The sequence below is a fragment of the Pristiophorus japonicus genome, chromosome 1, assembly GCF_044704955.1.
Source record: "Pristiophorus japonicus isolate sPriJap1 chromosome 1, sPriJap1.hap1, whole genome shotgun sequence".
Classification (NCBI taxonomy): domain Eukaryota; kingdom Metazoa; phylum Chordata; class Chondrichthyes; family Pristiophoridae; genus Pristiophorus; species Pristiophorus japonicus.
In genome coordinates, this window is record NC_091977.1 from 247115499 (window position 1) to 247129159 (window position 13661).

General features: G+C 39.6%; 1 protein-coding gene across 3 annotated transcripts in view; it reads right to left on the reverse strand.

The window, feature by feature from the left end:
• Positions 1 to 579: 579 nt before the first annotated feature.
• Positions 580 to 13661, reverse strand: part of LOC139269429 (SWI/SNF-related matrix-associated actin-dependent regulator of chromatin subfamily E member 1-related-like) — a 44991-nt gene continuing 31909 nt past the window's right edge. For all 3 annotated transcript variants that reach the window (XM_070888371.1, XM_070888372.1, XM_070888370.1), the window contains exons 9-10: positions 6092 to 6227; positions 580 to 4698 (exon numbers count right to left, since the gene is read on the reverse strand). In XM_070888371.1, coding sequence (XP_070744472.1) covers positions 4686 to 4698; positions 6092 to 6227 — 149 coding nt within the window. In that variant the 3' untranslated portion in view covers positions 580 to 4685. The remainder of the gene's footprint in view (positions 4699 to 6091; positions 6228 to 13661) is intronic.

The window sequence follows — 13661 nt, forward strand, 5'->3', positions numbered from 1 at the left end:
AAAACATAAATCCAAGTGGGAAAAAAGAGAGAAATATATTTTCCAGATGAAAAATCATTTTTAGTTGTTATATAATTTTAAGTTCTCCCCCCCCCCCCCCCCCGCCCCCCAATGGTTTAATGGAGGGGGGTAATGATTAATGTTGTCCACAAGAGACAATCATGCTCATATGCAATTAAAATGAAATCTTTTGAAATTCACAACAGTTCAAAAGATTATTAGGAAACTTTACAAGGTTGAAAACTACAGCAATTTTTGCTGATGACAATCAGAATAAAAAATAAAGAACTTTATGCATAAAGAAATAAAAATTCCCAAGGAATATTGAACACGCTGAGTGAAAGGCTCTTAACAGCTTTACAACTTCAACTAGGAAAATTGGATTCACTTTGCCTCAGTAAATTAAACCAAACAAAATTCAGGAAAGATAAACATTCTACTTGGTAATCTTCATATATTAACCTTAGTAAACATCTACGTTTGTGTTTTCAACAGTTATTGTGCTAGGCTTATCAAGTTTAAAAAAATATATACAATTTGACTATAGAGTGAAAATCATTCCCACCTTCAAGCCTGGCATAATGAGACAAACAGTATCAGATGTTTATTGCATGTTGTACAACCAACTGCTACATTTTACCAACATACTGAACTACATTAGAAAATTACTGACAAATATTGCTGATAAAACAGTTTGTTAATATGAACACCAGTAAGCTTGAAGTAAAAGAAATTCACTTAACTGGAATTAATCAAATGCACTACAATCCTCGAACAGTACATCAATCACAAGACTGAATGGTGTCCTTATTGAATACAAAACAGAACATAATGAATCTTTGAGATTATACAACTGATCCCAAAGATTACACTGTCACAAACAAACTTTACTTGCTATGTAGCCAAGTCTTCCTCTCGTCATGTACATACTACAACATATACAGCAGTGAATACACCTGTAAAAAATAATGCAACAAGTCAGCTTGCAGCACTCTCTGCTCCCATTATGCAATCTAGATACATCAAAGGTTTTTCACCGCTATGTTTGAACTATCCCCTTTTTAACCTACCATAAGGTCTAAAGCTGCATGCATCTAAATGATTTTGAAATAGGTACAAGAATGATATTGAAGATTGCCAATGATACCAAACTAGGGGCATGGCAAACTGTCAGGAAGAAAGCAAGATACGGCAGGAAGAGATAGATAGCGTAGTGGATTTAGCAGACAAGCGCAGCTGCAGTTCAATGTAGAAAAATGTGAAGTCATGTATATATTGGGAAATTAATGCAAGGAAATAACATATACCAAGCAGTAAGGGGCACATTTTCCTTTTCAGCACTTGGGCATGAAGTATTTTTTGAGAGAGAAGAAAATCAGCTGCAGTGGATCATAAACCTGCGATAGAGCCCGCTTGATTTTCCATCTATAATGGACAAAAATGTTGCATGGGCTCCATTATGGGCCACTGCCTTGCCAGTCCTATTATTTTCTATGTACTCCGCCCAGGTGATGCTTTACACGCAAGCACTAAAGAGGAAAATTTACCTTGTGTCACTTTACATAGCGATCCAAGAGTGCACAGATATTTAGCAGATATGAAAATCCATAAAATTGGCAAATGGGATTCTGGGTTGAGTGAGTAATGGGGAATTTAATATAAAAGCTTGCAAATGATGTTGACATTAATGAGGTCACCAGCTGGAATATTGCATACAGCTGGGGGCACATCATTATTGGAAGGATATTAGACATAGAAAGGGTGCAGTAAAACTCACAGATTAGAACAGAAATTAGATTAGTTATGATTGAAAAGTTGTTGCTCCCTTCTTCTCTCACCCCATTAACAAGGGTTATGGAGGGTCCCAACAGAGGTTTCAAAATTATGAAAGGTTTTAAGATGGTTAATAGTGAAAGATTGCTTTCACTACTTGTGAAACTCAGGAAAAATGAATGCTTTCCAAAAAGTGGCTACTAACGCAGGCAATATTACTTAAAAGGAGGTGTTTAAAATGGAAGAAAATAAAAGGGTCCAGGAAAAGGGATTAGAGCTAGATAGCAAGCACTAAGGGGTGCAATGAGCTGAATGGTCTCCTGCCCTGCTGTAATTTGTATAATTTTAATTTAAACATCTGATGGCAGTAACGGATAATGCAAGTGGCAAAACCTTACAGCAGGAGAAGAAATAAATCCAAACTGCAAACATTCTCTGCGGCGGTAAAACATACTGCTCAACAGGAAGTAAATATGAACACATTCACTTATACATTGCACAAGGATACATGATGGAGAATAGGAGAATACTTTGGATATTTCACTATCTTTCCTGTGTACTCTCTTCATACAAGAGATCTTGATTTACTTCTTTTCACTTAGTTTTAATATTTAATATCCCCAATAATATAATGGTGATACCTCTTGCTGCTCTTCATGCGTCACTTTAAAACAAAATCATAAAGCCATTGGGTCATTCTGGCCTCCACTTCCAAGTGGTTAAAATATTTTGTTGCATGAATGCACAGATTTTTAAAATAACTCATTAATAAATTGCCCAATTTGCAGCTACTTATCAATTTGGGAAAAAAGGCAACTGAAAGCGGATCTGTGCGATACTACTCCGCAGAGTAGTAATTCTTGTTAAAATATTGCAGCATTTGAGAACATCCTTTTAAGTGTTGTTATTTCCCCCGATAATTATATCTCTATTTTTGATGTCCAAAGGCCATTCGTGAAGGTTCTGAAGGTGGTCGACTTGCTCCCAGATCTCTGAGCTAGCTGAACCATGAGAAGAAACACAACAGAATCCGATAATTAACCGTCAGTGCAGTTTCCCGCCCTCTCCTATGGGCTCCTACTTCTTTTCACCACCACAGCAGTAGGAAGTCAATACATCTGATCCCTGGTCTTTGCTGAGTTAGCTGATCTCAGTGAAGAAAGCTGGCTTTAGTGACCTTGAGCTGCAGAATGGGGCAAAAAAAAAATCCAGGGTTCTACTCTTAAAATCTATCCAGTGACATCTGCTGGAATGTGTACATGCATATGTGGCTGGAGAAAAGCTTGGATGGGATGCCCCATATTTAAATAACCTGGTGGCTCTCAGTTTCAGTTAACATGTGAAAAAATATGCAAGGTTCTAGCTGGTTGTTCAACACCCTTGGAGCCAAATTTAAGCATGACTCAACAGATACAGGAGCAGCTTTGTACAGCTCTGTACCAGGATTCTAGGACATACTAAACAACATTATTTGAATACACAGTGATCTGTCAACCATCTTACAAAATACTGATCTGAGAGATGACCCAGCTGTGCTCAGCAAGTTGCTGCAGAATTCCATCTTTTGAGCTAACATTCCCAAACCCTGTGGCGCAAGTTATTTTTAACAGCAGCTATCTGGCAATATTTAATGGTTGTGACAGAATCTGAAGATTCAGACAGAAACAAAAACTGATTGTGTTTTGGTCTCCCTCTATTTCACAACCACCTAAAATGCAACACGGCCTTCTAATACATTTTAAGGAACATTACTTTCCTGTAATTCATTGAAATAAAAGCCTACCCAGTGATATGCATGAGTACGTGGCAGAGCAACATTATTTGCAGGACCCTGCTGCCTAGGAACTTATCACTGGACTGTGCTATTCACTTGAATAAATAAAATATCTGTGTTTAACAGAACAATTGAAAGGATTGGTCTCAAGATAGCAACACATGTCAGAGTTCTGATCAAGTTGGAAAACCGTCACATTTTATGGGGGTCACCAGACCTCAACATGTATCATTTTGCAAAATAATCCAAGCTATCAGTTTTTCCTGTATAGACCCCCATACATGCACTGTTACTGTGCACCCAGAAAGTTTGTAAGACAATCAATTCTCTTTTACTAAAGAAAAATGTATTCTCAACAATAATTGAATCTTCTTAGAGCTGAAACTTGGAATAAAATGAACTGGTAAACCTTTTAAATTTAAAAAGAAATGAATTTGTGCTGGATTTCACTCAACCAGAATTTTTCTCTTACGCTGGCTCCAAGTAGTAAAAGATTAGCTTATATTTATCAGTTACAAACACGACTGTATCGACGTGGAAATGGAACTGCCTACATCCCCTCCCTTCACAAAGCTTTCAAACCTGGCACTCTATCTTCCTTATCTAACAGAATTCCAGGTTTGTCGACAAAACGTTAATACAAACGTAACTTAACCATAACAAAATGGAGCAGTTAACTTTACAATGCAGTTTCTAAATCTATAGAATGTGCAAACACAAAGACATACTAATTATAAAAGTTCATAAAAACTACAAAATCAACTCGGAGGTCACAACCTGCATGATGCCATAGTTGACAAAAAAAAGTTGTAAACGAAACAATAAATTGCTCTCAGTAGCCTAGTCACTGTAACTTCAACCAATAATCCTATGTGTTTCCTTTAATTAAACTTTAGCTTTCTTCTTAAAAGCATTTAGTGTGCAGTCTATTATTCCATTCAAATCCCCTTGCTTTGATCTTGAACGATGTGTAGGCTTGTAGGTCTGTATAATTAGTCCCTAGTCCTAAAGAATAAATGCACCTTCTTCATGGACCTACAGCAATCTCTTGATATAGTTATAAAAAGATAAAGGAGCCTGGGATTTCAGCCAACATGGACATCTGCCAACCATCTTCTCTGATGAAGTTCATGGTGTTTTAAGGTCCATCACTAAAACAAGAAATACAACTTGAGGCAGTTCAATAACATATGTCTATGAATAAATCAAAAGTTAAACCTATTTCGATCAAGATTTCTTTAATTCCTAGTAATCTGAGAAAAATCTGGTAGTCTGGTGTGTTAGAGACAGCAGTTATCCTACCATATGTGACACTGTGCTTGAGGAAACCATATATAGGTATGAGAGATACAAAATGGAATGGAAAGGGTTAATCTAGTGCACTATTTCAAATTAAACCACAACTGCAGGAAAAGGGGAAATAGGTACAAAGTGGCAAAAAGCTAGTTCAGGATTGATGTTAGAAGATTTTTTTCGCACAAATAATGACTAATATCTGCAATAGTCTTCCACGTGGGAAGTGAAGCCATTCAAGAAGCACAGCTAGATGTTATGAGCAAATCAAAGGTTTCTCTGATGAAGGATGAGCTAGATGAGCCAAATGCCCTTCCTCAACTGTATTACTTTTTTTTTAAAGTTACACCTAAACAAAAGTGCATTTTCATACCTCTTTCGGAACAGCACATCAAAACTGTAAATGAAAATAGAATTGAAAACATCTGTGTACATTTGGATTCTTCCCAGGTCAACTGAAATGCATTAACACCATCATCCAGAGTTAGGGACCACATTATGCTGCCACATTAAATAATTCCATGGTACAGTGAATTGCTGCAAAGGACCACGATCAAATCATATAATCTAACACCATCTTTCTATCCATGTTATTCTGCCATCAGATATACCTTTTATATTTAAGACACTGTCTTTCCATAATGCACCAATCATTCTTTCAGGCACTTCATTACTTTAGAAAATATTTCACTCCAGTAATGGGAATTTGAGTGTTGCATAAACAGTAATTGCACCAGTATCGAGCCTTACTTTGAACACCGATGTTTTTTTAGATATTTCCCACAAGAATGCAGTAATTATTCAAATTCAAACTCTCAGATTAATATCCAATATGTTGCTTTCTGTGAGTGACTTCTAGAAAAGTGCCACAAAAAAAGTTAAGAATTGATTCTTCCCTCAGGCCACACTGCTGGAGTGGTACGGTTATGAACTCTCTGAATAAAGAGGGTAATTTGCAGCTTTAGAAATATGCTAAATAGTTACTGATCAAAAAACAGGCACAATAATCTTCTTTTGTAAATTTCTAATTCTTGATGTTACAAAATGGGTTAGCAGAAAGATATGGAATCATACTAACAGTGCATAAAACATACAAAAAGTATGCTTTTCAGCCTCTCCTAAAAAGAGCTCTGTAAAAAAAAATAAGTTTATTAACTCCGCACACTTGGTAGTAGTCTTTTGTAAATTGAATTAATCGGGACAACAACTAACTTAATTAAAGTTTTGCTGTCCATGCCTAGATATATTTACCTGTTGTCTAGGCTGCTTACTATCTCTTGCACCTTTCTCACAAGCTTCTCATTCTGCTGAGGGTCTTCGTCTATAATACTGTGGAGTTTGGTCATATAGGAGTCAACTGTGCCTAATGTCACACTTTCTCCACTACCTAAGGATTGAGGAAAAACACAAAACCAAGTCATTTTGGACTGTGTTGCAATTGAAAAACAATAAACAAACACTCTTGAAAAATGTTATTTGCAACTGGTTTTATCCAGTTCTTTCCTCAAGAACTATTTCTCTTGAGGAGTCCAAGTATTTCCCAGACTTTCTTTGTTGTGTGTTTTGTTGTCAATTAATCCTCATTATTAACATGCTAGTGTTCATTATTGTGAGGTCTGTTAATGCAGCAAAACATTCAGGAGTGAAAACTAAGGTTTTTGGTCACATTCGGTGGAAGGTGCAATACTTCAAGGATTATGACAACAGCATCTGATAAATGTTTGACATATAATGCATTCTCTGAAAATTATTTGCGCTGAAAATTTACTATTTTGTCTTTGATGGATGACGTTCATTGACTGCTATCAAGTTGATCATGGTATACAGAGTTAAAATTAAGCTTACTTGCAGAAAATGACCCAATCTGACTGAAACATACATCAAGATAGGACAGAGAAGTAGTATCAATCAAGATGGTCTTTATATGATGTTTAGTGATGCTATAGTTTACAGATGAGGACCCATCTTATAGCCATCTAGAGTGTTTTGGCATAGATTAACCAATTTCCCAGGAAGGGATTAAAGCCTTTTAATTCAGGCACAAGCTGAGAGATATCTTTGAATCTTTTTACAACTGAAAGATGTATTGTTTTACTGTTTGAAATCACTTTTGTCCTGAGTCAAGATTTGTAAGTGGAGGGGTGAACCATTTGACAGAGAGCTCTGCAGCCAGGAACTGCCTGATATAGGTATACATTTGGAGCCTTTGATTAACTCAGGAGTCATTCTGAGCCCTTCATAGATAACGGAAGATGCACGATCCATGGATTTGATCAGCAGCAAACCATCACATAACCTCGGTTAGGGACTTGGGGGCCCAAATTTGGACCACCTGTTTTATTGGCGCACTCACCAGATATGCGCCGACTTCCTAGGGTGAAAACTGCGCCGAAAAGATCTCCCCAGATTCTGGCTGCTCTGTGGCCTCTCCCATGGCTTGGCGCGGCGTGGTCTGTCCATTAGGGGGCGGAGCTAGGTCCCGCGCGAAAGAGTGCCGGCAGCTCGACACATGCGCACTGGAGGTTTCGCACATGCGCAGTAGCAGCCGTGCTGCAGCGTGGGACCTGATGCGTCCCGCCCCTATCCCCGGCCGAGTGGCCTCACGGCGCGGGCCAGGTTGGCTGCTGGAATAGTCAGAGAGTCAAATCGCTGTGCGTGTTCTGCGAGCCCAGCCCCCTGTCCGTTGATTCCTGCAGCCTGTGTGTTGTGCGAGCCCAGCCCAACCTGCCTGTGTGTGTGTGTGTTCTGCGAGCCTAGTTCCCTGTGCTCTCCCGCCCGGTCAGTCCTCCCGCACCTATCCCGGCCAAGTGGCCTCTCGCACTGGCCGGCCCGCTGACTTCCCCGGCCAAGTTAGGAAGGTGGGATTTAAGTTTTATTTATTATTGATGGTTTTTATGCTTCTTGAATGTTGTTGTGGTGGTGTTTCGTGCTTTGCAAGATCCTCTCCGCTTCCCTTCCGCCCCGCCCCCGACCCCCCGCATTTCTGGCTACCTGCGCTGATTTCTTAACTCTCCGCAAGGGTTTTCTGTGCAGCCACAAACGTTGGCCTAAGTTAATTTGGAGCAACTATTAGCTATCCAAAGTGGCTTAAATGGCCAAAACTGGTGTATGTGGCTGGTAACGCCCCCTTTTGAAAAAAACGAAACAAAAAAAAATCCTAACGAAATCACTTACACTGGCGCAAATTGAATGTGCAAAATGGGGATTTTTAAGGATACTCCAAAAAAATCAAATGGCTCCAAAAAAAACGGAGCAACTCCTGGGCAATTTTGGGCCCAATATTTCTGGTCCAGTTTACAGTTTACACTCCCCCTTGTTCTGGATTATTCCACCAGTGGGAATAGTTTCTCTGTATCTACCCTATCTAATAAGTTGAACGATCTCAATTACATCACCCCTCAACCTTCAAACTCAAGGGAATACAAACCAAGTTTATGAAGCATGTCCTCATAATTTAATCTTTTAAGGCCCCATGTCTTCCTGGGGAATCTGCACTGTACCTTCTCCAAGACCAATATATCTCTCCTGAGGTTCGGTGACCAAATAAGAATAAGAGCACAGTTAAGGGGTCTAATTAAGGCTCTGTACTACTTCCTCACTTTAGAATTCCAATTCCCTGGAGATAAAGATCAACATTCCATTAGCTTTTTTGATTACTTTTTATACCTGTGCACTAGCTTTGAGATTTTTGTACATGGACACCTAAATCCTGAAGCTTCTCCATAGATCCTAGTCCCTCACAATTAATAAATAATTCCAATTTATCTTTCTCGCAACCAAAGTGGATGACCTCACACTTCCCACATTAGGCAAAATCGTGGCTGATGGAGTTCAGTTAGTCTATGTCCTGTTGTAATTTCTTGCTCCCTTCTACACAACTTACTGCGCCTCCTAACTTAGTATCATCTACAACCTAAGATAGACAACTCACAATTCTTTCATCCAATATATATGGTGAAAGTTAAGGCCTCAGTGCAGATCCCTAGGGAACATTATTTGTCACATCCCGCCAATCAGAGAATCCCTTTACCCTTACTCTGTCTCCTGCCTTCCAACCAATTACCAATTCAAGTCATAAGGTTACCTCCAATTCCTTGCAGTTTTATTTTTACTAATAACCAGGTTACTTACAAGGTTACTTGTGCGGAACCTTGCCAAATGCCTCTGAAAGTCCATAGAGGCAATGGCCAAAAACACTCGCTTAACCATCATGTGAGTAACCTCCTATAAATTTTAACCAGATTAGTCAGACATGATCTACCCATCGGAAATCTACGCTGACTCTTTGATCGATTCATATTGTCCAAGTGCTCAATCACTCTGTCACATAGAAACATAGAAAATAGGTGCAGGAGTAAGCCATTCTACCCTTCGAGCCTGCACCACTATTCAATAAGATCATGGCTGATCATTCACCTCAGTACCCCTTTCCTGCTTTCTCTCCATACCCCTTGATCCCTTTAGCCGTAAGGGCCATATCTAACACCCTCTTGAATATATCTAACGAACTGGCATCAACAACTCTCTGCGGTAGAGAATTCCACAGGTTCACAACTCAGTGAAGAAGTTTCTCCTCATCTCGGTCCAAAATGGTTTACCCGTTATCCTTATACTGTGAGCCCTGGTTCTGGACTTCCCCAACATCGGGAACATTCTTCCTGTATCTAACCTGTCCAGTCCTGTCAGAATTTTATCTGCTCCTATGAGATAGCCTCTCATTCTTCTAAACTCCAGTGAATACAGGCCCAATCGATCCAGTCTCTCCTCATATGTCAGTCCTGCCATCCCGGGAATCAGTCTGGTGAACCTTCGCTGCACTCCTTCAATAGCAAGAACGTCCTTCCTCAGATTAGGAGACCAAAACTGAACATAATATTCCAGATGAGGCCTCACCAAGGCCCTGTATAACTGCAGTAAGACCTCCCTGCTCCTATACTCAAATCCTCTAGCTATGAAGGACAACATGCCATCTGGCTTCTTGACCGCCTGCTGTACCTGTATACCAACTTTCAATGACTGATGTACCATGATACCCAGGTCTCATTGCACCTCCTCTTTTCCTAATCTGTCGCCATTCAGATAATTCTGCCTTCACGCTTTTGCCACCAAAGTGGATAACCTCACATTTATCCACAATATACTGCATCTACCATGCATTTGCCCACTCACCTAACCTGTCCAAGTCACCCTGCAGCCTCTTAGCATCCTCCTCACAACTCACACCACCACCCAGCTTTAGTGTCATCTACAAACTTGGGAGATATTACACTCAATTCCGTCATCTAAATCATTGATGTATATTGTAATTAGCTGGGGTCCCAGCACTGAGCCCTGCGGCACTCCACTAGTCACTGCCTGCCATTCTGAAAAGGATCCGTTTATCCCGACTCTCTGCGTCATGCCTGCCAACGAGTTCGCTATCCTCGTCAATACATTACCCCCAATATCATGTGCTTTAATTTTGCACGCCAATCTCTTGCGTGGGACCTTGTCAAAAGCCTTTTGAAAGTCAAAATACACATCCACTAGTTCTCCCTTGTCCACTCTACCAGTTACATCCTCAAAAAATTCTAGAAGAGTTGTCAAGCAGGATTTCCCTTTCATAAATTCATGCTGACTTGGACCGATCCTGTCACTGCTTTCCACTGCATTGCTATTTCACCTTTAATAATTGATTCCAACATTTTCCCCACCACCAATGTCAGGCTAACCGGTCTATAATTCTCAGTTTTCTCTCTTCCTCCTTTTTTAAAAAAAGTGGGGTTACATTAGCTACCCTCCAGTCCATACGAACGGATACAGAGTTGATAGAATGTTAGAAAATGATCACCAATGCATCCACTATTTCTAGGGCCACTTCCTTAAGTACTCTGGGATGCAGACTATCAGGCCCTGGGGATTTATCGGCCTTCAATCCCATCAATTTCCCTAACACAATTTCCTGACTAATAAGGATTTCCTTCAGTTCCCCATTCTCGCTGGGCCCTCGGTCCCCAAGTATTCCCGGAAGGTTATTTGTGTCTTCCTTCGTGAAGACAAAATCAAAGTATTTGTTCAATTGGTCTGCCATTTCTTTATTCCCCATTATAAATTCACCTGATTCTGACTGCAAGGGACCTATGTTTGTCTTCGCTAATCTTTTTCTCTTCACATATCTATAGAAGCTTATGTTCCTAGCAAGCTTCCTCTCATACTCTACTTTACCCCTCCTAATTAAACCCTTTGTCCTCCTCTGCTGAATTCTAAATTTCTCCCAGTCCTCAGGTTTGCTGCTTTTTCTGGCCAATTTATATGCCTCTTCCTTGGATTTAACACTATTCCCTAATTTCCCTTGTTCGCCACAGTTGAGCCAGCTACCCCGTTTTATTTTTACTCCAGACAGGGATATACAATTGTTGAAGTTCAGCCATGTGATCTTTAAATGTCTGCCATTGCCTATCCACCGTCAACCCTTTAAGTATCATTCGTCAGTCTATTCTAACAATTCACGTCTCATACCATCGAAGTTACCTTTCCTTAAGTTCAGGACCCTTGTCTCTGAATTAACTGCGTTACTCTCCATCTTAATAAAGCATTCTACCATATTATGGTCACTCTTCCCCAAGGGGCCTCACACAACAAGATTGCTAATTAGTCCTTTCTCATTGCACATCACCCAGTCTCGGATGGCCAGCCCTCTAGTTGGTTCCTCAACATATCGGTCTAGAAACCATCCCTAATACACTCCAGGAAATCCTCCTCCACCGTATTGCTACCAGTTTGGTTAGCCCAATCTATATGTAGATTAAAGTCGCCCATGATAACTCCTGTACCTTTATTACACGCATCCCTAATTTCTTGTTTGATGGTGTCCCCAACCTCACTACTACTGTTTGGTGGTCTATACACAACTCCCACTAGCATTTTCTGCACTTTGGTATTCCACAGCTCTACCCATACAGATTGCACATCATCCAAACTAATGTCCTTCCTTACTATTGCATTAATTTCCTCTTTAGCCAGCAACGTTATCCCACCTCCTTTTCCTTTCTGTCTATCCTTCCTGAATGCTGAATACCCCTGGATGTTGAGTTCCCAGCCCTGGTCACCCTGGAGCCATGTCTCCGTACTCCCAATTATATCATATTCGTTAATAGCTGCCTGCACAGTTAACTCGTCCACCTTGTTACGAATACTCCTCGCATTGAGGGACAGAGCCTTCAGGCTTGTCCTTTTAACACACTTTGTCCCTTTAGAATTTTGCTGTAATGTGGCCCTTTTTGATTTTTGCCTTGGGTTTCTCTGCCCTCCACTTTTTCTTTTCTCCTTTCTATCTTTTGCTTCTGCCGCCATTTTACTTCCCTCTGTCTCCCTGCATAGGTTCCCATTCCCCTGCCATATTAGTTTAATCCCTCCCCAACAGCACTAGCAAACACTTCCCCTAGGACATTGGTTCCGGTCCTGCCCAGGTCACTGTTGATAGATTGCAGTAACTTCCTCACAACTGATGTTAAACTGACGGATCTGTAGTTAGCTGGCTTCCCTGTCCCTCCTTAAATAACGGAGATACATTTTCAATTTTCAAATCCAAGGCACAATTCCTGAATCTAGAAAGATTTGGAAAATTATAATTAATGCATCTGCAATTTCCTCACTTTTTTTTAATACTCTAAGGTGGAAACCATCTTAGATCCTGGAGATTGGTATATATTGAATTGCATTTTTTTCATTACCATTTCTTTAACTTATATTAAATCCACTAAGTTTCTCCTTGACTTGTATTTTGGTTCCCTTATACTGCTGGTATTTTGTCCCCTTTCTCCACTGTGAATATGGATACAAGGTACACATTTAACAAGTCTACCATTTCCTTATTGCCTATTATAGTCTCACCACTATCTGTCTTTAATAGGCCACTCTCTCAACATATATAGTTATAAAAACTTTTACTCTGAGCCTCGATACCCCATGGAAGTTTTTTTTTCATATTCCCTTTTTGGACTTGTTATTTTCTTTGTATGTTGTTGCTTTTTGTAGCTCTCCCAGTCAACTGGAATTCCATTTTTCTTTAAATTTATGCAAGTCTTTTCTTTTAGCTTGATACTGTGGCCTAGATTTTCCTACAATGGAGAGATGGTTGACATAGGCGGTAAACGCATTCAACTACTGAGCCTGTCGCACCAATCACTTACTTCATAGTTTCCTGCCTCTCTATCTAGAATACGCCACAACGAGCAAGAAGCGAACAATGTACTAATCCCACCGCGAATAAAGCGATTTATTTTTGAACTCAATCAGCAATGCTACAAAAAATTTTTTTTTCCAGAATACAATACAAAATGAGACTAAAGTACATAAAGGCAAATTTTGTTTAAATCAAGCTGGTTTTAAGATAAAGAGTGATTCAAAAAAGGAAAAAAAACAAATTAAAAAAATCTTGCCTACATTATTACTTTTTTTTAAAATCATCCAGATGCAAACTCATCTAAAATTGATGCAGAAACTGGGCTGGATTTCTAACACTATGGTTAATTAAACTGACATTCAACATCTTTTCATTACAAAAAATTAGCCACTGTCGGCCAAGATTTTTTTGGGGAGGAATTTTGCACATAAAAGGTTAATCTAGAGATGAATTTCAGAACCGTGATTGACAACAGAAAGATATTAAAGGGCAGTCAAGCAGTCTTATTTACAGTTACTTGTTGTACAAGCTTTGTTCAAGGGAAAGCAAAAGACGAGTCATTACTGCTAATTTCATTTTTGACTCATATCTTCAGCTGCAGTAATTAGAAACGTACCACTTAAATTTATTTCGTTGATAACATTTTAGAGATAACTA